Raw genomic sequence first — 26,685 nt, 5'->3', positions numbered from 1 at the left:
ACATAATTAACACCCTTTTTGAGGAATGTACTTATATATGATTTTATAAAACACAAAATATGTACGAGTAATTTAGTCTAATCTCAAAATGTGGTAATGTAATTCACTCTTTTAAATATATCAAAATTTGAGTGTCTAATTTCTTAAAATGTTGTGACGAGGGTTTAGATACAAAACACTTGGGCCCTAATGGAACAATACCCAAACAAATTAATAATGTAATTCTGTTTGACCCAATGCACATTGGGTCTAATCCAAAAATGGTCCTCCATGCATGCAGTGACACGTAAGCATCATCCAATGTTCCTCAACTCTGATTTTCTTCTCATCTTTAAAACGTGTAAGGATGCTTAATCCGGTTTTACTGTAAAATTTACCTGTACTGGAGCTAGATGTAAATATATATATATGGGGTAAATTACAAAGTAATTTTTTAATGTGTGTGATAATTGAAAACATTAACTATCTCTAACAAATACATTTTAAAATGAGCTATTACAAGAAGGTATTTGTTAGACAGTCATTAATTTTAAGGGTGTATTTGTTATTTTACAAATAATAATAAAGTATTTATAATTATGACAAACTCAAAGAAAGCCCATCTTAATTTATTTTGTATATATTTTTTCATTAGGTGCATTAGCTATAAATGTCGAGGACGGTACACAAACAATTAAAAATGTTTTAAGGTGGAAGTTAATATACATCAATAGATTTAAAGACCGAATTTCCTTTTTACCTACTACAACTCCTCCCACATTTTCAAAAATAAAAATCATAGAGACTATCCCTCAACCAACTCGTGAGGATGCATAAATTCTTGCCATCATATCATCATAGCACAAAAGAAAGCACTCTGCTGTAACTAATTAGAGATAAGAATCAGTGAAATGAATGTATGTGTTATCTACCCTGTTCATTTCTGTAAGAAAATCTAGGCTGACCTAGCAAAATCGGGTAGACTGTAGCCCCGTGAGGTCCTAGTATGGATTTTTCGGAAACTGTCCGAATCATGGTGTACATTGACTTCACGTGATGCGTATAAGGTTGTGGAATTGTAATTTAAATTGTATTTGATAGAATTAATTATATAATAAATATAATATATTTGTAATATAATTGACATATAATTATAAACAAATAATTATTTACATAATAAATATATTACTATTCTATGATTAATTTGATTCGACCAAATCTAATTTGGATAAAATTGATATGTATGTTCCTCTTTTTTCTTTTGAGACTTTGAATATTCTAGTCTTATATTATTTCAATAAGTCGGCAGTAATCAACAATTGTTTTATTTATTAATAGTAGACTATAAAAACAGAAAATAAACAAAGTCCTTCCAGCTGCAATTGGATTGAAAGATCTAAATTTGAAATAACGATTCAGTAAAGGAATTTCGAATGACTTCATATGACAAGAATTTAAAATTTATTGATATTCAAATAAAAGACGAAGGATTTAAAATCCTTTATATATGAAATAATCCAAACAAATTCAAAAAAATTATCGCGAGAAATCTGAAATCCTTTATTCAAACAAATTCAATTAAAATTCTTACGTTCAAATCCATTAATCCAAACCGGTCGTGGAATCCTCCGTTGTGCCAATTCAGATCTCAATTCCTTGAAATAGCTAATCCTAATTTAACCTTTTTTTTTTCTCCCTTTTATATATCAGATAAAATGTTGCCCAAACCAGCTTATGACCTGATGCTGATAAATTGGCATAACTAGAATTCAAAGCTGAATAAATATTCACAAGCACTTTTCACCACTGCAAGATGTCAAATTTACTAGACTAGTTCAGTACTTCCCTTCAAGTGGAAGTGCTCAGGCCTGAAGTCATCACAAGTCTGAATCTGTACAACAAAGAAACAATGGGTCCAATGTAGTTTAAGTGGCGAGACAAAAAAGGTAGATCAGACCATTAAACCCCAAAAACTAACACAATGGCACTGCCATCTAAATGCAGTAACTGCGATCAACTACCTTAACATGTGCCCACAATTATTAGAACTACCAAAGAACAGCAATTAACTACAAAAACTACGGTATTTAATAGTTGGACCACCTAAAGAGGCTATGCTGTTGTGCTGATAAAAATTACAAGAAAAGCACCTTGATCAATACAAAACATCGTAGCTCGTTGGAAATTGATGCATTGTACTATATATCTGAAGGACTTTCGAGCTACTGTCTGCGAAAGTTAAACTTCTATTATCTCAGACAAGTTCTCAAGTACTCTAAATACCAATTTGTCCCAGTCACATCAATTTACCTCATTCTTTTGTCATTCTAACTCTATTCGATGGAGTTCAGGGGTGAAGAGAACCCCTGGAAGTTTGTGGATGGAGAAAGAAGCGATGTAAACTTACCTAGAGGACTTTCGTTTGACGATAATGAAGGTGATTCTCAGCCCACCTCACCAAGAACATCTTGTGCATCTGCAGCATCATTCCCTGTTTGGGGGATGAGTCCTGAGACACCATGGCCCCGGTCTCCCATTCACGCCTCTTCACCCCGACCTCTTCAATATCATTGCCTAGCATCATTTCATCGCAATGAAGGTAACATTTATTCTATAGCAGTCACAAAAGACTTCCTTTTTGCAGGGTCATCTAGCTGTAGGGTCCATGCATGGAAACTCCCAGATTGCATAGAAATGGGTTATATCAAAGCTACAACAGGCGAAATTCAAGCGCTCTTAGCTTGTGGAAAACTGCTTTTCACTACACATGGTGACTGCAGAATCCGTGCATGGGAAATGCCACCAACAGAAAACTCTATTCCAAAAAAGAAGATGACTTTGCCTCAAAGAAGATCATTCTTCTCATACCCTAAGAAGAACAAGCATCAGCATAAAGACTGTATCTCATGTCTAGCATATGACAAGAGGGAGAAGCTTTTATTTACAGGCTCATGGGATCAAACAGTTAAGGTGTGGAAAATCTCAGAAAAACGATGCATCGACTCATTTGAGGCTCATGAAGGTTGTGTTAGTGCAATTGTGATCAACCAAGATGATGGGTGTGTTTTCACCTCCTCGTCTGACGGCACAATCAAAATATGGAGAAGGGTTTCAAGAGAAAGCTCATATATTCTTATGATGATACTTAAGTTTCAACCATCTCCAATCAATGCGTTGGCTTTAAGCCAGTCTCCTAGTGTTTCCTTCCTGTATTCAGGATCATCAGATGGACTGATAAACTTTTGGGAGAAGGAAACAGGTTCAGGTAGATACAATCATGGGGGATCCTTACAGGGTCATCATTTTGCAGTTCTTTGTTTAGTGACAATAGATGATCTACTCCTAAGTGGTTCGGAGGATGCAACTATACGGATATGGAAGCGAGATGATGCTAAGTACTACTCCCATTCAAGTCTTGTAGTGATTGATGGTCATCATGGGCCAGTGAAATGTTTAGCTGCTGCTATGGAAACCAATGAAAGTGTTAAGGGCTTGTTAGTCTATAGTGCCAGTCTAGATCAAACTCTTAAGGTGTGGCAAGTCAAAGTTAACCCAGCGCACAAAACGAACTGGGATAGATCCAAAGATGAAAACAGCAGTCAGAAATTACAGAGTGCAAAGTGAGACCAGTGTAATCACCTTTATGGGTATCGAAGAAGATTGCGTTAGTGATCCCCAACCAAGACTTGAAATAATAGAATGAGCAGAAAGCCAACAATTTTGTGTAGCATACTCCTGCTCGAATCTGTTTATGGATGCATGCCTCTGAATAAAGCAGCAATAAACAATATTGAGCAATTTTTAGTTAATACATCATCTTGAACAATTATCATACTCTCTATTTAAATTTTCTCAAGCATTTGCGGGTTAAAATAGATGCGGGTACCAATGAGTTTTTGTTGGTGGTACCTGCACCATCTTCAAGTCTTCTTAATCTAACAGATAGGTGTCATCTGCATGACCATTCATCTGAACAAAATCTGTACTTTCTGCATAATCCGTGGGACTTCAGAACAATATCCACCACCCAAACAAAAGCAACTCCTAGAATATCCTTTCCAAGTAAATCCAAGACTTAACAACTGCCTTTGTTCGGGGCCTTGACCTCTACCACTGTAAGACACTAAAGGTTAAAGAAGCATCTTACACACATGGACAACTTCAAAATACAAAGTTGGCCATGGAAGTGCTGTTATATGTCTATTTTGTAGTATCACCCAGCAGCCAGCATCTCAAAAGTTATGACTTTTTCAGTAAGTTATTCACATGACTGCGGTCGGAGTGTAAGTCCCAAGACGTAGGGCGTATGCCCAGCAAATTTTCATTGTATAACATACTAAAACTAAGAAAGTTCTAAATTGATAAATTTATGATAATAGAAAATTTAATTTTGTAATAAGATAGAGATTGTAAATAGTTTTAAACAAAATAAAGGCATGACAATACAAGACTAGAAGATAGTTATAGAAGAGGAAAGTAAAACTTTTGGAGAAGCATAGAAGAGATAAATTATTGAATAGAGTTTCTTCTTTTAGCTTTTCTCTAATTTATATCTTGGTTCAGTAAATTTGGAATTAAAAGGTTGTTCATCAGAAGGTGATTAAGACCTTAAAGCTGAAAACAGAATTAGTTTTCTTAATTTTTTTGGGGAACACAGGTAATGACTTTGGAGCACCTGGGGCACTAAGGCATAACTCCCAAGTGCCCGTATATAGATCCTCGATGCATGGATGTCCGCCCCACAGGACAAAGGCTAGCCTGCAGTGACTTAAGGCATTTCCGGAATGCTGGCACCATCCTACTGTTGCCTTTTAAAACCTTTCACCTACAATGTATATTGATGGTTGTGATAGAATAGTGCAGTAATACTGCTGACAGCCACTGAAAGAGAGAAATTCATTTCTTTTCCTCTGTACCCTTCGAACAGGAAGGCAGTTTCTCATCCCAAACTTTGGGGGGCACATCAGTATTTCCAGCAAATTTAAACTATAAATATCTAAATGTTATATTTTACTTAACCGGTGTATTAGCCATTGTTGAAATGCCTATTGCCGATCCCTAAATACACCCTTTTTGTATCCCTCAAGGCCCCAGGAAAGCCAAAGAGAAAGAAAATGCATCATCCCTGGTGAGGCATTAACTATAATAAATGAGGAACTAGTAACAAATCAAGTAATTGTAGACCAAGATGATCATTAATTACATAGGTACAATACCACTAATGCAGCTGAAACCATAACCATTATGCTAAACACTATGAGTGAGCTAGATATAATCCTTTTCATCTTATAGCTTCATCTAATCCATATGCAACTGACGGAACATTCAGATGCTCTTACAGTTTGAAGTTGGTACCTGGCAAGACTGCTTATCGCTAAGTAATAAACCAAGTATATGAGACTGCTTCTGACTAAATATACAAGACTACAAATGGACATTTGGCCAATAAATTATCAACACTTGATAAGTGAATTCATTCTTTCTCATTTGAAACATTTTCCATATAAATCTGTCTTGTCCATGAAAATTCTTCATTGCCAAAGAAGCATGTGCAACATAACAAACAACTATCAGGGACACAGAAGTCTACAAATCCTTCTTATTGTTCCTACTAAAAAAAATTACGAGTGGTCAAACCTTCAAAGAAATTAACTCAATCTACTTGCATGTTGTCGGGAAAGGGAATTGAAGCACAGCAGTGGTAGTAGCCATTCTCATCGAACACAAACCTTTGAGAAAGATGAGCTTCACGAATAAGATATTCGCCCCATTCTTCAGAACCATATAGATCAAAAATGCCTCTGGCATCAAATGAGTCGAGCTTTCTTGTTTTCTTCTTCCTAAAACATGCATTTAATATCAATTAGATGACCAGAAAGAGAAATGAAGCCAAACTGGCAGACTTGTCAACAGGTGAAAGATTTAAATTGCTTCAGCTAGTGACATAACTAAGCACATCAAAATATAAATACACAAAAGAATAGGAGTTACACCTTTTTCTGTGGCGTGCATTCATAAGTGTGGCATGCAACTGCATTCAAGGGGAAGATAGCCAATCATCAGAACTTAAACGGGAACATGCATGCAAAACAGAGCAGTTAATTTTAAAGTGCGACCAGTAAGTGGACAGAACTTAGCAACTGCGAGATGAACAAATGTCAACACTTTCTGAATTTGCAGAAAAAGGTATGACCACAATAAAAATATACAAACATAACATAGTTCAGGATGATTGACTCTGTAATAGTTCCAGTTGGGTTGGTGTAAGGGTAGCAGAGAGAGAGATTGAGTATATTCTGCATCAAATATAATGGAGATGCTTCTAAATATATAAACTGATGCACTGTCAACATGGTAAAATATCCCAAGTGAAGTAGTACGAAAATGGTATTCCCCTCGTCATGATGAATGACCATAATAAGATAAAAAAGAATACCTTCAGTTTCTGTTGAGCATCTTTTTCATTGACCAAGCCAGCCTCAACAAATGCATCGATAATAACTTCTACGGACGTTCAAGGTAAGCAAAAGCAATTATCCAAGTCACCAACATTTAAAAAGACCAAGCACCCCTTGTTCATCTAAAAATTTTAAGTTAGCATTGAAGTAAGACAGATGCTAAAAAGAAAGGATACGACAGGCACGCAAGAGGCGCCCCTCGCTACCAATTTCTTCTATAGGAGCATAAACTACACGAGCCTTGGCCAAAGAACCTCTCATGCAGTCCTGCAACAAGGATGAGAATCAAAACCTTAGAAGAGCACTAAGGCCCTAATACCTCTCTCACAAAAGAACATGTAAAATAGAGTGGCCACAAACACTCATTACTAAATCCACTTGCAGTCGCATCTCTATTTCAGCACTATGTACTTAACACTAATTTCTCTTATCCATATACGCAGTCCATTTGTTTATGCTCATGTTCATGTATGTGTATGTCTGCGCGAAATATATGTTCACAAGAATAGGGCAACAAAGAAAATGTAGCAATGTGAACAAACACTACGAGTAGCAATTTTTGTTTCATAAAAATTCCATAATGCTTGTGGAACATCATAAAGATATTCCCAGATCTAAAAACAAAATTTCAAGCAAGAGTAACCATTAAAAGAATGAAATAAACGACGTGTTGCATACTAAAAATTTAACCAAGAAGAAACCTTACCAGTCCCTTCAGTCTTATCGCAACTGGACGATTTTCTAGAGCTTCAACAACTTTTGATGATACACTCTAGAAGGCAGGAATGGTGTTATTGTGAATATTAATCAACAGTCGGCTGTATATGATTTGATTAAAAGAAATTTACCTGCAAAACCTCTGCAGCTGCTTTAACTCGTTCCTTATTCCACAACTTCAGCATGAGAACAGTTAAGTGAAAGGTTTTTGGTTTGATGAATATGGACCTTTCAATCCCTGACTCTGCATGTAAAAGATGAGCTGACCAATTTGGAGGAAGAATAACAGGAAGACAGAGTTCTTTGGTACATCACAGTCGAGGAAGTTTGATACTGAGATTATGTACTTTCTATGATTCTCACTCCAAAAATGGAAACAGGGAAAATGCCTTACATGCTAATTAGAACAATTAAGGGAACTGATCAGAGTGGTCAGCAAGCTACAAAGCAACAGGAATCAATTGCAGGGTTGTAAAATTATAAGGGATGTTAGACTGTTCTTAACCACGTATTTGGCAGAATATGCAGACCAATACAGGGGCAATTTTCTTTTATTTCCTTGAAAGGCCATAATGGAGCCATTTAACATTAACATAGTTAAAACATATAAATATTTTAAATTTAAGCGAGTTCCGGGGTTGGGAGTGCCATGTGAGGGGTAAAAGCAAAAGGAAAACAGATCTGGTCAAACATATAGATTTTCCACACCTTTTGTCTTAGAAGAACTGGTCTCTTGGGCAGGACCTCTCGACTCTTTTGGACGGTAACTTACCAGAGGAATATTGGTTAAATTTACTTTAACAGGTCTATCGGCATCTTCAGCTTTGAGTTCAACAGTAACTAGGGGAGCATCAGTTGGGTGCTGATCGCTCATTATATTTACTTTAACATGAGCATCAGCTTCTTCAGCTTTCAGTTCAACAGAAACTTTGGAAGCTTCAATCGGGTGCTGGTCATCCTCTCCCTCATCTGAAGTCTCCCCACCTGTATCACTATCCAGATTCTTATCTTTATCTGATGCTGCGATTCCAAGTATTGTATTCTGAAAATTGACAAGTTTGTCAACCAGCCCAGGATGAATAGCCAAGGGAAGTGAAACAAAGTGAGAATAGTCAAAAGTTCGACTATTAACTGCCTGTTGGAAACACAAGCATATGTTAAAACAATATTACAATTAATGAAAATAAATAAGGACTTATTCCAATAAACAACCTAATCAAATCTGTAAAGGTAAGACTTACAGGTTCTAGCAAATAGAAAATGGTGTTGCTCATTTTATTTTACTTGGACTTCTTAACAAGAATACTTTATAGTCAAGCATCTTTATGTGATACTTGAAAGCATTTATGCCAGACGCAAATGCTCAGGATCTGCGGAAATATTTGACAGCTTCCAGCCCCGACCATAAATCGTACTGTTTAATGTTTTTTCCTGAGACATCTTTATTTCTAGAATGAGAGTGTCAGCAGATCTTATGGTGTTCCCACCGAGCAGATTCTTCTTTCACAATTAGACCATATGATTATACTTCTCTTAAATATCAGTCCTAGCAGTAGTTCAGTTTATGAACAGGCAAAAGCAATATATCACATTTATCAAGTAGACATCATACTAGTGAAAACTTCAGTCAGTACGAGTAAATCAAGAAAAGTTATTTTGGTCAATATTAGAAAGACAAATTTTGTCTAACATAGTTGGAGCCCTTGTCCAAAATAAGCTGGTTGAAATAGTACTGTTTAACTACGTACATGCCTAAAATGATAACAGAAGGCACAAACACTGCCTGGAATCCAGTGTTTTAACCATCTTTGTCCCTGCCATATTGATGTGCCCACATATGAAATATCTTCTCAATTAATTTCTACATCTATGAATTAAACAATCTAATTATCCTTGTTGGTTCATTTTTATGCACAACACAGCATTTCATCTTTATCACAAATTTCCCCCCTTGATATAAATGAAATACAATTATGGGAATATTCATGTAAAACCACCTATGGAAGAATGTAGCCATGTAGTGATTAACTATCAGATTATTATAGCCAGTACACCCACACCCACAGAAAGCGGAAAAAAGAACCAAATAGAACAGAAATGACAATTTTAACATCAAAACCTTATCAATAATAGCTTGTATTCTCTCAGACGCTTTAGTAAGACATTCAGCAGAGTTGCCTTCAATGACTGCAATAAAAGATACAATGGTCAGAGAAGTCAATAAGATGTAGGGATGATGCATGGTCAGTTAACTCCACGCGACTAACAATATTTGGTGACTGAAATGACATAGTAAAATAAGAATCAAGTCCAAGAAACGATAAGAGGAATATACTCAGGAATGCATTCGCACAAGAATAAATGCATACCAAGACAATATTCCATCACAATTTGGAAGAAGAATATTTGAACATAGAGGATGTGGTAAAGGTTAATTAGCAGAATACACTTCTACGGATAATAACAGTAAAGTTGTCCATGATCAACCATAGAATAAACAATTACTTGTGGGCCTTTTGACTCTAAGGTTGTCAGTTATCAAGATAGATCTTTTCAACAGCACAAAAGAAATGAGAACTACTTACCAGATTTTCATTTTCAAATTTACAATCAACAAGTACATAAAGAAAATAACATTAATAACTTGAGTTCCAACTAGACATTCCATTCATGTAGTTAAAATGCAGCGACACTGCGCAGGACAATCACTAATCTGAAATATACTGTCAAAAACTGCGCAGAGATTTTTATAGAGATTCCACATCTAAGATTGACAAAGAGCATAGTAGGTAGATCAATTGGCTAATGAAATAATTCGAAGAGGGAGTGAAAAAAAATGTGAATCAGGTTATTATGAAGTATGGACATCTAGGATGTTGTAAAGGTGCAAAATCCATACAACTACTAGGGAAGACAGAGAACGCCCTGACCAAGCAGCACACTGTCAGTAATCATGATTTAAGCTATCATGGTATAGAAATCTACAAAGAATCTTGCAATGAAATTCAAACTTAACAACACTAAGAAATGTTTTATATTTATTGACTTATACTTTTCTGAAGAGAAACTTAATTTGCAGGAGCTAAATATAATGTGTCCAGAAACAAGAAACTCACTGATAGAATCCTCTTTTTTAGATGATGGAAATATAATTTTAACCCCAGCCTCCTTCTCAATTTCCTCCTGAGTGCCTCCCCTGTTCAAAATGTATGATATATATCACCAGCTAATATATACACAAAGAGTATACATAAAGGGCATACCCTTTTCCTTTAATGAATCGCATTAAGGATCCTCCTATCTGCAAACATACACAAGATGAGATAGAAGAGAATATCCATTAATGGAGAACCAATGATACATGGACACAAAATATTAAGTTAATCATAATATATAGGACTGATATTTCAGCTTGAAGGGTCATACTATAGTTCAATATATAACTAATTATAGTGCTTGGAGTACTAATTTGTAGGCCATAATATAGCCTCCTTGCATAGGACTCATAACATACTATTTTCATAAACTTACTAATTTCTCTTCAAGTTCATTCGCATACATTTTACTCCGACAACGGAAGAGGGACAGGAAGAAGAATCTCTCAGTCACCTCATAATGCAAACATTTCCAGGAAGCTAATCTTATAATAGAATGTTAAGCTGTAGAATTTATTTCTACAAATGCCACTATAGATAGACTCACTTCCCTTATTATATAATGTAAGTGACTCAAAAATAGGAATTTAAACTAGTCAAGAAGAAATCAAATACATATAGAGAGAGAATTCATGAGACCCACACAAGAAATCAGATAAACATGTAAATAATTGTAACTCTCAAATATGTAACAAAAACCTCACCTCCATTGATACTGAATGTTTCTCAGAGGTCATAATCTTTCCATCTAAAGATATATCATCATTGCTACTTTCTATTTGAGGACATGGATCTGGGCCTACTGCCTCATTTAAAGCCTTAGAGTTGGTATTTTCACTTATTGATGTTGAAACAGTTGAAGAGATAGCATAGTGTACTTCCTCCACTGTATTTTGTAGCTTCACCTTTTCACCATCACCTGAAAGCATGAACTTTTTATGCCTTCCACCAATCATCAACAAATTGATGTTAATCCAATAATCTTGAAGTAGTCATTGCTTGAATCACTACTGATTCAAGAATTGTCAGACTAAATAAGTTGTAGAAACCCAACAAAGATATGTAATACTATTGACAGAGCACTTTCAGATTAGCATGGCTAAGAACCATAATGTACACACTAAACGATATGTGCATTCTTTCAACGACAAAAGCCATCTAACAATCCCATGCTCTAGTTCAAATTGTTTTTTGTATAAACAGTCTCCATGATTTTTGCGAAGTACCGGCTTTCGGAAATTAGAGATAGCATTTCCTGTACAGTTTTAGAATATATTCTCATTATTCCAAGTCCTTCAGATTCACTTTTAGAGAAATAGAAAATGTTCTGATTTTTTAGTGCAGTACTTAATAATGAGCAGTGATCGAATTAGGAATATATCTTTGGGAACAAAGTCAAATATAAAAGATTTTTCATGGTGAACCTAGATAAATACATAAAGTAGTACATAGTTATAATTTAAATGAGAAACATAAAATAATTTATGCAGTTAAACAGCTAACCTGTAGAAGTCCTACCGATCTGAATTTTAACAAGTTTGAGAAAAAAAAATTGATTCCATATGAAGCAATTTGCACAAACTCCAACATTGTGTACAAGATATATTTAAGTGTATACAAGACATGATTCATCAAATAAATATCAATTAGATTGGCTTCAGAAAATTTTCAATGATTTTATATGTTATTAACAATATCACTGATTGATCAAACTAATTGACCTATGTTTATACAACCAAACTAAATGACCAGAATAAGCATTAAATACAACTACAAAATTTCAGAGTTCAGCAGTTGCTTATATAAATATACAATACTAGTAACAATTTTAGTATTAGTAGTACATGATTTCTGTATAAACGTGAGTTTGTTGTTAAAGAGGGTATGGGACATGGACCATGCCAGCCCCCTCTATTTCCATCACTGATAACAGACACTGATACTGCAGATTATTGTATCTTCTTTCAGCAATATTCACAAAAATCAGTATAGTCAGAGCATAATCCTATTCCAGAACACTTGATAATTATTACTTCACTTACTACGACAGTAGCAACTACGAAGTAGTGCAAAAAGCAAAAGTAGACATAAAACAAAAGATTATATTACCCTCAGAGCAAGTAGATTGAGTAGACACTGGTCTCCATGCTTGCGTTACAACTTTTCGCTTTCTCCGATCAATATGAACTTGCTTTCCCTTTCGAATATCCATTTTCAGATCAAAGCTCAAACCATGGCAAAATTTATATTTCTGCAACACGAATTTTGGAAAATAACAATCAAACTCAGACTTAAATTAAAAACACCTAAAAAATTGATTCGAAAATGCTCTACTCAACAAATTTAATCTCAAATCCCCGAACCTGAAAGTACAGCGAGAACTTTGATTTCACACATATGTTTGTACTCTTCCAAGCTCGAAAGTTAGCTCTGCATAAGCAAATATGAATAGCATAGAACAGAGAAAACAACAGAAGACAACTCTAAATTACTGCGAAGTACCTGATGAGAGAGCTACAGGCCAACATTCGCGAGTCTCCGCCTCCGCCGGCAGCTATGGCTGCTGCAAATATATACGTTAATCAGTTGAGTTATTTCGCTTTTGTTTTTTTTTTTTTTGGTTTTTCTCGAAATGGAAGAAGGAAAATATGAATTGGGCTAAAAAAAGCCCATGTTATTGGGCTTCGTAGGCCCATTATAGATAATGATAGGACAAACCCGTATCTCTAGGGCCTAGGACAAAATAAGGCTTCAGCCTTGGACTTTTCACTCAAATTACAGTGAGCAATTGAATTACAGAAATTTTTTATTCAAATCAGATTTAAGTTCGATATAATTCAAGAAAAATCGGGGAAGGAAAAGAACAATGGTTTAAAATAAAATTATTTGGTATCATCAAAATTTTTTAAATATTTTTCTTTATTTGATATTAAAAAAATGTAATTTTATTAGTAAACCATTTTCTCTTCATTTTGAACAAAAAAAATAAAAAAAATTATTATTAAAATAATTTTAAGTTATTAAAAGAATTAAAAATTAAAACTAAAATTTTATTAATAAATACACATCAAAACAAGAATGCAAGTGAAATATAAAAAGAGAATTTCTCTATAGGTGAATTTCATTTATAGTAATTATACAAATTAAATGTGTACCATTTTGTCCTTCTATCCTTATATTTTACCTTTTCTACCTAATTGTGAACAGAAATAAAATTGAGCGTCCGGAGAATTTCATATAGATTTGATTTTATTTATCTTCCATTTAGTATTCTTCTTACCCAAACATGAAGCCTTTTCTTATACATTGATTTTTCTTAACCAGACATTTAGTCTTCTACTGTACGTGATTTGTGAAACTAAACATGTCGAGTTTTCTCAATATTAGAATTATTTTAAAAATTTCATAAAATATAAAACTAAATAAATTTAATTTTTTTCAATTTTAAAAATATTCTAAAAATTACATAAATCAGAAGATTGAAAGTGTTGAACACTTTGTTGAGAATGCATTTCCTTCCCCCCTACAAGCGGACCTATTGAAGCATATGTAGAAAGCAATTTGCGAGTAGACAAGCACGAGAATTGTCAAGAGTCAAGGTTCGGTAGATGACACACAATGTGAAACTATGCAAAACCAGTTATTGATTTGCTTCTGCTCATTTTTCAGAAAGAAAGTAAGGGAGAAAACACCAAAACAAGCTAGAAATCATTTGGTTAGTCATGTTTGAAATCTTACAATAACCATGTTCACTATATATACACCTAATTAAATACCAACCTAAGAAGTTACACTCCCTAATTCCAATCTCTACCCCTACACAACAAGAGTGTTGAACTAGCCTTCGACCACCTTAACTCAACTCGAAGTACTCACGAGTATTTTGTGAAGGCTCTCGAGTTTGGCTTGTGGTGTTTCGTACCCGCCACACTTTAAGCACTCCGTCGAGACTTCCTGTGCATACAGTACAATCCTCCTCAGCACTTTCATCTGTTGCACGTCCCGTGAATGCAGTGATGCACCTAATAGGGCCCCGGTGGCCTTGTAAGACAGCAATGCAGGTGTGGAGCCCATCTAGCTCCCTAATCCAAACTCTACTCGTTGAGTCAGCAGAACCACTTGCCACGTAATTAGCCACACTAGCTAAGCACATCACAGCATGTGTGTGGCCTTGGAGGGCCCCACCATACTGGAGTTGGCCCGAAAACCAACCCTTCAGCCAATAATGCACGTAGCCATCGGTACACCCACCATACAACACTCCACCGTCGGAGGTTAATGCTAGGGTTTTGACAGGGGAGAATTTGGTGGGTAGGGTCACGGTGAGCGAATGTGGCCGAGCCCCACTGCAGAAGTTGCGGCGCCACACTCTCACTGTGGCATCATCGGAGGCAGTGTAGAGCACACCATCGTCGGCCAAGGCGATGGCATTGATCGGCTCCGGGTGGGCTTGGATGGTCTCAATGCATTTAAAGTCGGAAATTCTCCATACTTTTACTGTTTTGTCGAGAGACGCAGAGTATAATATATCGTCGGATGTGTTGAATGCTAGTGATGATATTGGTCCTAAATGTTTCATCTGCAAACCACAATTTTATGTTCACATCAGATAATTGAAGTTGTTAATTTATACAGGTATACTAATTCAATATCGTGTTTATAAAACCAATTAATTTCCTCAAATTAAATTGATAAAATCTTTAAAAATCGGTGATTGTTGTCAAAATAGAACTAGACGACTAATAAATTGAAATTCTTTAATATATACATAATGAGGTGGAATTATTAGAATTACAAATATTAGTTTTAGAGCATAAAATTGAATAAATATTATAGATGATAAATTACGTAACAAATATCATAAATTACTCACAATAAATGAAACCCAAATTGTCAATGAATTAAATGCATGTGACGACCTAACATTTATATTCGTGTCGCTATCCTTTAGTACTATGTAACCCCTTGTTATTACGCATGTAAGTGTGACCAACCAATCATAATTGCAAAGAACGATGAAAAAAAAAATTCTTAACCAATAAGTTTAACCAAATTAAATTGATTACAAACTATAAGTATAATATATTAGTTATATGATTGATTATTTTTTCTAAATTGTACACTGATCATACTACCAAATCAATCACTGAACAAATATATTTCACTTGTCATGGAATTAGTTTAGGTTCGATCAATCCCAACCTTAATTAGAATTTCCCGTGCAAATATTAAGGTCAACAAAAGCGCAAGAAAATTACCGTTTTATCCTTGCCGGCAATGTAACTGCGGACAAAACTCCCGGCCGTCGGCACGGTGGCCACCCTGATGTGCTTGACAACCCCTTCCCACGTGCAACGCCAAACCCTAATCTTGCAATCAGCGTACGCAGCATAAACCCTATCGTTGGACACTTGCAAAGCCACCACCATGCACGCTTTCGTCTTGAGCTGCCCGCATTCGGTGAACTCAGGCAGCTTCCACACGCGGATGGTGTTGCCCTGGGAGCCCGTGTAGACAAGGCCGTTGGCGGCGGCGATGCAGAGGATCTGTCCGTCTTTCTTGAGGACGGAGGAGATGCAGCGGTATGCGGTGGGGTCCAACTCGAGCTTGGAGGTGTCGGGGGTGAAACAAAGGCGAGGGGTGGGGGGCTGCGACTGGTGGAGGTGGTGGAGGGAGAGGGAGGCGACGGTGGTGGCGCTCAGCCGGGGAGGAAGAAATACAGCGTCGGAGAGCGGTTGTTCTTTGGTGGAAGCGCTTCTAGGGAATTTAACACTGCTTCCTCTCATGGCGAAAGATGGATTAGGAGGACCATCATCCAGGTTTGAAGCCATATCCATTTATATAATAGATATATACGTACAGTGAATATATATATATAGATATGTATATGTTTGAGTGTGTGTGTGTGTGTTGAAGGAAGAAGAAAGGTGAAGGAAATTAGAAGAAGAAATGAGGTAGTTGGATAATTGGTTTGGTGGTGTAGCTCTATGTGTGTGAGGGTGTTAAGTACATTTACACTTGTGGAAACTAATAGGTCTACTCTACCTTGCAATATTAATGACGCATTAAAGCCACGACCCAAAACCGACAGATAGTTGGATATGTTGTAGTAATGAGGTTGACATCAATTCTCTCATTTTTACGTTTTCTTTTATATGTATATATATATATATATATATTAATTGTAGCCGCACACAATCGCCAGCAACTAAAAAACACTGCACGTAATGTGATATTAACAAGGAAAAAAATGTGAAAATAAACAAACATGATGTGGTAGGTGAAAGAAACAAGTCACAAACATGAAGGTGAATAAGAGAAAAAAAAATAAATTATAATTATGAATTTATTAAAAATTAAAGAAATTTATTATTCAAAAGTTGATATGACCAAAAGTTTTTTTTTTTATTTACAATAGTATAGATATATTGACATTATTTTGCATAAAATATGATATTTAATATACAAGTGACAAATTTATAAAATCAAGTATATATTAATCATATCTAAAAGAGATGAACTTGGCAATAATATGAGATATATAGTGAGAGAATTTATCTCTTATTGCTATATGTGTGAGTAAGTTTGAGGGTTAGAAGTGACATGAAAAAGCTACATGCAGGCACTCGCCTGTGCCAATCCGGGCTGGCCCACGGAATTTTAAGTTGTTTTAGGAAAAAACATGTGCTAAAACTACATATTTCAGCCTATCTTTTATTTTTGCAGCCTTGACTTGATAAAATTTGTTAGCAGACATAATCTATCTGTTGAAGAAGTTGTGTAGCCAGATTTCTTGTGCTTTTGGGACTGTTTTCTTTGCTGAAATCTCGAGGCCTCTCCACTCTATAAATAGGCCCCACTTGAGCCTCATCTCACGCACCATCTCTTAGCTCTCTTCTTCTCCCTTTCTGCTTTGCTCGTGTTCTTATTTGTTCTCTTACTGTTCTTTGTTGTTCCAACTCTTTACCACGAGTGCACATATTAGAAAATGAGGTGTGTTAACTTAGGTGAGCAAAGCGGCTTTTATTGTTGCACCTCGATTTTGAAATAGACAATTAATTAAATCCACTTAATGGAGCTGGATTAGGATTAATTAATGTTGTTGGTGAGTGTGTTAATTAAGCGTGACGCATTTAATTCCTTTGTTTGCCTAGCTAACTTTATGAGCTCCATTGAAATAATTAATTAATAAGATGTGTCTATATATATATGTGCACATTATATATCGCATTTATGACATAGTAGCACTTATTTTATGGACCACTCTTTTCACGTCATTATGCCATGCACGCTTTTAAGAGAATTGAATTCCTATAATTATTAGTCTTTCTTCGATGAAAAATAAAAGGAATGAATTAATATTATTAATAAAATACTCCTTATATAGCATGTATACTTAATACATACCAACACAAAATATATGTATTTACAAAGCACCCCTTTGTCCCAAACTAATTGCTCCTTTGCTCCATTCTTCAAGAACATGTTTGATGGGTATATATATATCATCCCTGCAAAAAGACCGAAATGCCCTTCATTAAGGGTATTATAGTCATTTTCGCGATCAGGATCCGCGTGTTTTGTAGCGGGCGGGTTGCAGAGGACCCGACCCGGGTCGCATAGACTGATGGAAGACCCGGATAATGACGACCATTCGATCAGAACGTGAACCAGCAAGATAAGGCCACGTGGCCCAGTACTTGACGTACAACTGTGTTCTATAAATAGACCCCGATACGCCATAAATGAGGTAACTGTTATGCATTAATTGAGATCGAACTTTGAGATCGCATACATTTCACTCGATCAACCTAACTTGAGCGTCGGAGGGTCATTGTCGGGGACGTGCCCGACGAGCTCACGGTTCGTGTTTTATTCTCAGGGGACCAAAAATCTGTTTCGGAAGAGTTAGTCAATCTGCAGTGAGATCGTCTTAGGAGATCGAATATCTCGACCCGGATTAGTTGGCGCCGCCTGTGGGAACATCTGAGAATTCTTTATCATTATGGAAGGTTCATCGAGGAGAAATGCTGCAGAAGAGGAGACACCCAGGAAAGGAACAGGAGCCACCATTCAACTAACTCCCGACGAGTTACAGAAAATGATAGAGGAGGCAAGTCGAAAAGCAATTGTAGAATACGAAAGGAGAACAGCGACCCCCCTAGTCAAGGAAACGGCTAGGAGGCAGTTATTCGAAAATGTGGAGCCATTGAGAGAATCGAGGGTGCAAGGTGAGCAGGAACATCGCAGCAAGCGAGCAGCGTCGTCCGACGCAGGCTCTAGCAATCATGGACGTGCGAGGAGAAGGGAGCCCGTGATATCCCGGGCCGAAGTAGAAAGTGTGGGCAAACAGATACACAGCCTGACCAAACAGATCGACGAACTGAAGAAGCGAGGGGAGATTGTCTCGCAAAACAAGAATTCCCCTTTCTGTAACGATATCCTCATCCAAACAGTCGAGCCGGGGTTCAGGGTACCTGATCTGAGGAGATATGACGGGATGAGAGACCCGCAGGAGCATGTGGCTGCGTTCGAAATGGTGAATCTTTACGGGCAGTCACCCCCGATAATGGCGAAATTGTTTGCGACCACACTCACAGGGAAAGCTCAGGAGTGGTTTACAAATCTGCCTCGCGGAAGTATCGAATCTTATGAACAGCTCGTGCACAAATTCAATTTTCATTTCGCGAGTAAGAAGAAGCAGAAGAGATCCGCCACCCATCTATTCAACATCCGGCAGATGGAGGACGAAACTTTGAAAAATTTCATTGGCCGGTTCAACAACGAAACTTTGGAGGTGCAAGAGCTAAGGATCGATATGCTCGTGAGTATCCTCATTCACGGGCTTAGAAAGAGCTCCTTCGCATCAGCCCTCGCGCGCGACCCGCCCACTGATGTCGAACAACTGATGGCGTTAGCACAGAAGTACATCGACGAAGAGGAGATGAACGCGATGAAAGATTTGGAACGAAGGGAACGAGATTACGTACCCAGGCGTCCTCAGGAGAATAGAGAAGGAGGGCACAAGCAACCGAAAACGGAGAAGCGGAAGGAGCCCAAATACATCCCAAAATACCACAGCTACACTCCCTTGGCTATGTCGAGAGAGAAAGCCCTAATGATGGTTGAAAATGCCGACCTGCTGAAATGGCCCAGGCATACGAGGTACACTCCCTCCAAGAAAACTTCCAACAAATACTGCCGATTCCATCGAGAGAGGGGGCACAACACCGAGGAGTGCTATCAGTTGAGAGATGAGATCGAAAGGCTCGTCAGACAGGGATATTTTAGGGATCGCGTGCCCCCAAATTGCAAAATTGGGGGAGAAAGAAAGAGAAGCAGATCGAGAAGCCGCGATCGAGATAGAAATCCGGGCTCATAAAAAACCGACCGCAGGAGATTCGAGCCGAACACGAAAGAGATGCGCTCGAGCGGCCGGCTCGATCCGAGAAAAGGAATTTGTGCTGAAGGTTGAGGACGAAGAGGCTATCTTGTTCAACAGTTCAGACAGACTGGAGGAGGGTGGAGAACAGAACGACCCGATGGTTGTCAAGCTAGATATTGCGAACTTCACCGTTCACAAAGTGTTGATTGATAGTGGGAGCTCAGCGGACATCATCTTCAAAAACGTGGTGGATCGAATGGGGCTGGAGAACGCGAAGCTCGAACCCGTGAAAACCCCATTAGTCGGCTTCGGGGGGAGCGAAGTGGCCTCACTGGGAACGATTGAACTGCCAATGTCCATGGGAGAGGAGCCAAAAAGGAAAACCCTGATAGTCAAATTCTTGGTGGTGGATACTCCATTCACATACAACGTTATATTGGGTCGGTCGGGACTGAACTCATTCTGGGCGGTCATCTCCACGTACCACATGAAGATGAAGTTCCCTACCGAATACGGGATTGGGGAAGTATCGCGCGACCAGAAAGAGGCTCGGAAATGCTACAACCTATCTGTAAAGGGAGAGCCGAGGTCGAAGAAGCAGAAAGTCAGAGAGGATGCGGAACCCCGACCGTATGAAGCCGAGCACTTAAAGCCCAGCAAGGAATACAAGGCTATACGGCTCGTACCGGAAGATCCCAGCAAAACGACCCGGATAGGGTCCAGCATGAACGATGGAGAAATGGCCATGATTGACTTCCTGCGAAAGAATGCGGACATGTTTGCATGGAGCCCATCGGATTTCACCGGAATTGACCCAGAGGTCATTGTACACCGATTGAATGTGGACCGATGGCTCGACCCGTGCAACAGAGGAAGAGAACTTTTGGCAGCAACAAGAACGAAGCTATTAGGCAAGAGGTCGAAAAGCTGCTGAAAGCCGGATATGTATCGGAAATCCAGTACACGAATTGGCTTTCCAATGTAGTACTCGTCCCGAAATCTTCAGGAAAATGGCGAATGTGCGTAGATTTCACGGACCTGAACAAAGCCTGTCCGAAAGACCCGTACCCACTACCTCGGATCGACACCATGGTGGATTCGACCGCGGGATTCGAGCTCTTCTCAATGATGGATGCATATCAAGGATATCACCAAATCCGAATGGCAGAGGAGGATAGAGACAAAACTTCCTTCGTCACAGAGAAGGGGATTTATTGCTACAACATGATGCCGTTCGGACTGAAGAATGCGAGCGCGACCTACCAGCGGTTGGTCAATAAGATGTTCGGCGATTTGCTCGGAAAGACCATGGAGGTGTACGTCGATGACATGCTAGTCAAGAGTAAGAGATCGCAGGACCACATCAAAGATTTCTCTCAGGCGTTCAGTATAATGAGGTCGCACGGAATGAAGCTCAATCCGGACAAATGTACCTTTGGAGTGATCGGGGGAAAGTTTCTGGGGTATATGATCAGTGAACGTGGAATAGAGGCGAACCCAGAAAAGATTCAAGCCATAATGGGTCTGAGGTCGCCCAATTCGATCAAGGAGGTGCAGAAGCTTACGGGAAAGATCGCATCCTTAAGCAGATTTATATCTCGATCGGCAGACAGGAGCTTGCTGTTTTTTAAAGTCTTAAGGAAACCTAAGAACTTCACGTGGACACCAGAGTGAGATCAGGCTTTACAGGAGTTGAAGGAATACCTCACAAAGCCTCCATTGCTCGCGAACCCGAAGGAAGGGGAGATATTGTTTTTGTATCTAGGGGTGTCCGAAAACGCGGTCAGCTCGGTGTTGGTAAAGGAAGAAGCTAGCAATCAAAATCCAGTCTACTATGTCAGTAAAATGCTCCAGGGGGCCGAATCGCGATATTCGGAGATGGAAAAACTCGCCCTCGCCTTAGTTGTAACAGCTCGAAAACTGCGACCATATTTCCAATCGCACAAAGTGGTGGTGCTGACGAACCACCCCCTCAAACACGTGATGTCGCGACCCGAAGCTTCCGGAAGATTGATTAAGTGGGCAGTAGAATTGGGGCAGTACGATATTGAGTATCAGCCTAGAACAACCCAGAAAGCGCAGGTGCTAGCGGATTTCATAACAGAATTAATCAGCGATCCGAAAGAGCCCGGAACAGTCGAACAACCTTGTTCGAAATGGATGCTGCACGTCGATGGGTCCTCTAACGTGAATAATGGAGGAGCAGGCATATTGATCCAAGGACCAGAGGGAGTCGAGATCGAAGTTGCCGCCGCCTATCATTCCCGGTGACAAACAATGAGGCGGAATATGAGGCATTGGTATTGGGACTGGAGCTCGCACATGAAGCAGGTGCTCGAGACCTGGAAGTTTTTATCGACTCACAGTTGATCGCTATGCAAATCGAAGGAACATACGAGACGAGAGAGAGAACAATGACTCAATATAAAGAGATCGTGCAGCGATTGATGGGGAAGTTCGGTAGATGCTCCGTTTTGCAAGTCCCCAGAGTAGAGAACGACAAAGCGGATGCTCTGTCGAAGTTTGGAGCGGCAATGGATGGAATCCGAGATCGCAAAATCACCGCCTTAGTACGCGAGCAGTCGGCTCTTGCGAGTAGAACGGAAGTCCAGGTCGTCTCAGAGGCAGGGTCTTGGATGAACGAAATCGTAAGGTACCTCGAGGACGGGACCTTGCCTAGCGATCCGGTGGCGGCGAAAAGGGTCAGATTTCGAGCTGCTCGATTCACGTTGTTGGAGGGCCAGCTCTACAAACGGACAGTGGACGGCCCTCTCTTGAAATGCTTGGATGAAGAGAGAGCCTTGTATGTAATGCGTGAAATACACGAGGGGAGCTGCGGCAATCATTCAGGGGCGAGATCGCTAGCTCAGAAAGTAATGTGACAGGGGTATTTCTGGCCCACCCTAGTCGAAGATGCCAAGAACTTGGTGAGAAAATGTGAAAACTGCCAGAAGTACGCTTCCTTAATACATCAGCCCGCGCCCCGATGGAACCAATCAAGATAGCGTGTCCGTTCGATCAGTGGGGAATCGACATCGTGGGACCCTTTCCTCCCGCGCAGGCACAGAAGAATTCATCATTGTGGCGGTTGAATATTTTTTCAAGTGGGTCGAAGCGGAGGCAGTGGCCAAAATATCCGAGAAGGAAGTCATCAACTTCATCTGGAAGAACATCATATGCAGATTTGGTATACCTCGGATACTGATATCTGATAATGGCACGCAGTTCCAAGGCAGAAAGATCACGGAATGGTGCAAGGAGCTAAAGATCGCACAGCACTTCACGGCAGTTGCGAACCCCCAGGCAAACGGATAGACCGAGGTGACGAACCGGACGATCTTGCAACACTTGAAGACGCGCCTCGAGAGCAAGGGATCGTGGGTTGACGAGCTGCCTGGGGTCTTGTGGGCTTATCGCACAACACCACGAACCACTACGGACGAGACCCCTTTCTGCCTAGTATACGAGACCGAGGCCATCATTCTAGCAGAAATCGGGGAGGAATCGCAAAGAGTCATGCAGTACGAACCCGAGACGAATCGAACCGAGCGAAGCTTCGACCTCACCGTCATTGAAGAAAAGAGGGAGGCCGCATACGCTCGAATTTTACACCACAAGGGTTTAATGATGAAGAGCTACAATTGCAGAGTTCGACCACGCCAACTGCAGGTGGGAGATCTCGTGTTGAAAAAGACAAAGGCCTCAAAACACGTGGGAAAGCTGGAATCGCCCTGGGAGGGCCCTTACAAAGTGATCGAGATTAGAAGGAAGGGCACGTATAGACTGCAAGACATGCAAGGTCGAGAACTACCGCGTCCTTGGAACATACAGAACCTGAAGAAGTTCTATGCTTAAAACGAGGAGCTTGTGAAAGGCCATCAACCAGCTGATCGAACAAGGAGCCTGTGAAAGGCCGTCAACAAGGAGATCGAACAAGGAGCCTATGAAAGGCCATCAACCAGCTGATCGAACAAGGAGCCTGTGAAAGGCCGTCAACAAGGAGATCAAACAAGGAGCCTGTGAAAGGCCATTAACTGAGGGATCGAACAAGGAGCCTGTGAAAGGCCATCAACGAACAGATCGAACAACGAAGGACCCGTCAGCAGTAAAATCTAGCAGATTTACCAATTGTATATTTTAAGGTCAGGAAGATTGTGTCCATGTTGAACATTGTTATTATTAAACATTTGTACCCACTGTAATTTACCCAACGGGATTTATAAAACTGTATTTGTTTTCGTGCTTATGTTCGCGTGTGTATCTTCCTATGTCTTTATTATCATTCGTTACTTGAATCTTCTAAGTACAAAATGCGAACTGAAAAAGACGCGTCCAACATGCGATCTGAAAAAGACGCACTCAAGCAAAATGCGAACTGAAAAAGACGCGTCCAATACGCGATCTGAAAAAGACGCACTCAAGCAAAACGCGAACTGAAAAAGATGCGTCCAATACGCGATCTGAAAAAGACGCACTCAAGCAAAACGCGAACCGAAAAAGACGCGTCCAATATGCGATCTGAAAAAGACGCACTCAAGCAAAACGCAAACTGAAAAAGACGCGTCCAACATGCGAACTGAAAAAGACGCGTCCAATACGCGACTGAAAAAGACGCATTAAAGTAAAACGCGAACTGAAAAAGACGCACCCCGGACATACGATCCGAGAAAGATGTGATGCATGAGCCAACTGGAAGAACGACTGAAAGGAGGCAAGCTTCATGCGATCAGAGAGACATGCAATTGGCAAATAAAGAAGCAAAATACGCGAGCTGCCAAAAGTTAAGGAAATTTTTCCATTAACAAAATGTCATATACAGGGGTCATCAAAAATCCTCACCCCGATGTCCTGTTTACAAAAAATGACGTTTCTAAGAATCACTAGGATTTACATTTTGGTCAGTCAGCTCAAATCCTATTACAAAAATAGAAGATCGGAATTGATCAGGCATCAGCTTCCGCCTCTAGCTCGTCCCTCAGGACTATAAACTCATAATCTTTCAGCTCAGGATCCGGGGGAAGAGGTTGGAGGTCGCCATCAAGCGAGATGTCCAATTTATTGCGGTCAAAAGACTCGTTAAATCCGCTAAGCTTTTCGACCTGAGACAAGCAGGTCTCATAACCTTTGGCGAACGAGTCCGCAGACTTGATCTCGAGAGCGGTCGTGAAAGTATCGGTCTTCAAAAAATCACGAACCGCGGACATCCTAGAGCCGGCCAAGACGCGCTGATGTTCTTCGATCGGAATGCGACCGGCTTGGCCTTCTTCCACCCCACGCTTGCGGCCCTCCTCGAGGGCAGCCTCACGCCCGGCCTCGAATGCCTCTTTCTTGGCCTCCGATAGAGCCACTTCATGTTCAGAGCGGAGGATCTCTTTCTCCTTCTTGGAGGCATCGAGCTCGGCTCGCAGCTTTTGGACCTTGTCGCTTAAAGCCAGCAGATTATCCTCCTGTTTACGCTCTTCCTCGTCTCGCTCTGCCAACTGAGCCTTAAGATTCTGCACCTTTTGGTCAGATTGAATGAAACTCTTTGGGAATGGGTGCACTTAAGACTCAGGCTCCGGACGAAGGTCATGACCTGCAAGGTCGAAGACAGTGAATAAGAAGATCGAACTGATGGAAAATCAAGACAGATCAGCTAATAGATGTACCTGAACCAAGGAGTGAGCCGCGAACTCCTCGAACCGAATGGGGCTGTTCGTCACCAGCGCCCCTTGGTCGCGAACGGAAATGAAGGAGTTGTATACAACAAAAGTGTCGCTTCCGGCTTCGCCATAAAGGGACGAGCTCGACATATCATCCCACTCCGGGGGCGGCACGTTACCTCGAAGAGCCGCCCGGCTCTCTTCCCAGCATGAGGCGAGCTGCGCCACTCGCAAAACTTATCCCGATCTTCTTCTGCTCCAGTCTTGTCTGCGGCTTCCTTAGCCATCCTGCTCAGCACACGCGGGCCTTGCAATTTGGGAGGAGGGGGGTGAGAAGGCTCTGCAGGTTCCTTGCCCTTGCCTTTGTCGCCAGGTCCTAACTTGGATTTAGGCCCGTGGATCTTCTTCGGCGAGGATCGTTTCCTCTTCTTAGATCGCTCCTCGGAAGGAGGACCTTGATTCCCCTGGTCAACCCCCTGGTCACCACTAGCCTCGTCCAAATTCAATTCTTGCTCAGAGGAGTTGTAGCCGAGGTGACCATGGGCTGAAGGCGTCTCCTCGCTGTCGACCGGGATGGGCTGCTGAACAGCCGGGTCCGCAGCCGCCAAAGCTTTCGAGGGAATTGGGGCAGGCAGGTTAGGATCCAATGAGCCTGCGACCCCTTTTCCTTTCTTCGTTGCGTCCGAAGGGCCTGCGACCTCCCCCCCCTTTCTCGCCTTATTCTGAGATGCGGTCCTCCGCAAAGCCGTGCGCGAGCTCATGATTATACTATCTGCAAAAAGAGAAGTAAGTACGAGCAAGCATAACAGCAACCACGTCAATAGAACCGAAAGGAGAATCACCTAAGGACTCTTCGATATCGAGGGACGCTGGAGAGAGCCCAGATAATTGCAAAACCTTCTCAGTGAGAAGCTTCTTGGGATCGTATTTATAGAACGTTAAGCTCCTTATCTGATCGCCCTCCAGCCCCCCTCCACTTATTTTTGGGGCAGGCTTATACTTGGTCCACTCATTTCTAAAGGGCCAGACACCTCTAGGAGGTCGAACAAAAATGTAGCGATCTAACCAGGCTCCTACGTTCGACTTCAGGGCGCTCAAATACCCGCAATCGGGCTTGGCCGAGAGATAAAAAAACCTCGACTACCAGACCGCTTCGAAGTGGTGAAAGAATACAAACTCCAAAAATTGTCAAAACTGGGTTCTAAGCCTAGAAATCGCATCATCGCCACGAAAAGAACGATATGAGTGACAGAGTTGGGAGAGAGCTGCATAGGACATAGCCCCAACTTCTTCAAAATTGCGGCTACCAGAGGAGCCAAAGGAAATCGCAGCCCGGCATCAAGGTGTTT

The 26,685-nt window shown here is 40.2% G+C and overlaps 3 protein-coding genes and 1 long non-coding RNA gene across 4 annotated transcripts; 1 reads left to right on the top strand and 3 right to left on the bottom strand.

Annotated features, from left to right (window-relative positions):
* Positions 1–1,515: 1,515 nt before the first annotated feature.
* LOC148788723 (uncharacterized) lies at positions 1,516–2,528 on the bottom strand. Its single transcript, XR_016064677.1, has 2 exons — positions 2,387–2,528; positions 1,516–1,870 (listed from the first exon to the last, which is right to left on the bottom strand). It is a non-coding gene; the product is annotated as an uncharacterized LOC148788723 (long non-coding RNA).
* Positions 2,163–3,788, top strand: LOC105157662 (protein JINGUBANG). Its single transcript, XM_088878678.1, has 2 exons — positions 2,163–2,416; positions 2,624–3,788. The coding sequence occupies exons 1-2, from the start codon at positions 2,320–2,322 to the stop codon at positions 3,601–3,603; spliced, it is 1,077 nt and encodes a 358-aa protein (XP_088734804.1). The 5' UTR covers positions 2,163–2,319; the 3' UTR covers positions 3,604–3,788.
* A 1,641-nt stretch (positions 3,789–5,429) lies between these two features.
* Positions 5,430–12,943, bottom strand: LOC105157660 (Putative eukaryotic LigT). Its single transcript, XM_011074091.3, has 14 exons — positions 12,812–12,943; positions 12,673–12,739; positions 12,419–12,560; positions 11,014–11,228; positions 10,418–10,455; positions 10,271–10,350; positions 9,274–9,341; positions 7,863–8,289; positions 7,286–7,398; positions 7,144–7,209; positions 6,614–6,704; positions 6,416–6,483; positions 5,973–6,010; positions 5,430–5,819 (listed from the first exon to the last, which is right to left on the bottom strand). The coding sequence occupies exons 1-14, from the start codon at positions 12,835–12,837 to the stop codon at positions 5,633–5,635; spliced, it is 1,626 nt and encodes a 541-aa protein (XP_011072393.1). The 5' UTR covers positions 12,838–12,943; the 3' UTR covers positions 5,430–5,632.
* Positions 12,944–14,008: 1,065 nt separating this feature from the next.
* LOC105157659 (protein JINGUBANG) lies at positions 14,009–16,308 on the bottom strand. Its single transcript, XM_011074090.3, has 2 exons — positions 15,568–16,308; positions 14,009–14,888 (listed from the first exon to the last, which is right to left on the bottom strand). The coding sequence occupies exons 1-2, from the start codon at positions 16,144–16,146 to the stop codon at positions 14,163–14,165; spliced, it is 1,305 nt and encodes a 434-aa protein (XP_011072392.2). The 5' UTR covers positions 16,147–16,308; the 3' UTR covers positions 14,009–14,162.
* Between the last annotated feature and the right edge of the window lie 10,377 nt (positions 16,309–26,685).

This window comes from Sesamum indicum, linkage group LG3, assembly GCF_026168435.1.
Source record: "Sesamum indicum cultivar Baizhima isolate 11 linkage group LG3, ASM2616843v1, whole genome shotgun sequence".
NCBI lineage: Eukaryota > Viridiplantae > Streptophyta > Magnoliopsida > Lamiales > Pedaliaceae > Sesamum > Sesamum indicum.
This window is presented reverse-complemented; position numbering and strand designations above follow the sequence as displayed.

Excerpts from the sequence above, each read along its gene's own strand:
- LOC105157662 (XM_088878678.1), top strand. The coding sequence starts at position 2,320 with ATGGAGTTCAGGGGTGAAGAGAACCCCTGGAAGTTTGTGGATGGAGAA. Across the intron at positions 2,417-2,623 it reads TTCGTTTGACGATAATGAAG|GGTCATCTAGCTGTAGGGTC; the intron begins GTGATTCTCAGC and ends TCCTTTTTGCAG.
- LOC105157660 (XM_011074091.3), bottom strand. The coding sequence starts at position 12,837 with ATGTTGGCCTGTAGCTCTCTCATCAG. Across the intron at positions 11,229-12,418 it reads TCAATCTACTTGCTCTGAGG|GTGATGGTGAAAAGGTGAAG; the intron begins GTAATATAATCT and ends TCATGCTTTCAG. Across the intron at positions 7,399-7,862 it reads CAGTTCTTCTAAGACAAAAG|AGTCAGGGATTGAAAGGTCC; the intron begins GTGTGGAAAATC and ends TTTTACATGCAG.
- LOC105157659 (XM_011074090.3), bottom strand. The coding sequence starts at position 16,146 with ATGGATATGGCTTCAAACCTGGATGATGGTCCTCCTAATCCATCTTTC. Across the intron at positions 14,889-15,567 it reads TTGCCGGCAAGGATAAAACG|ATGAAACATTTAGGACCAAT; the intron begins GTAATTTTCTTG and ends TGTGGTTTGCAG.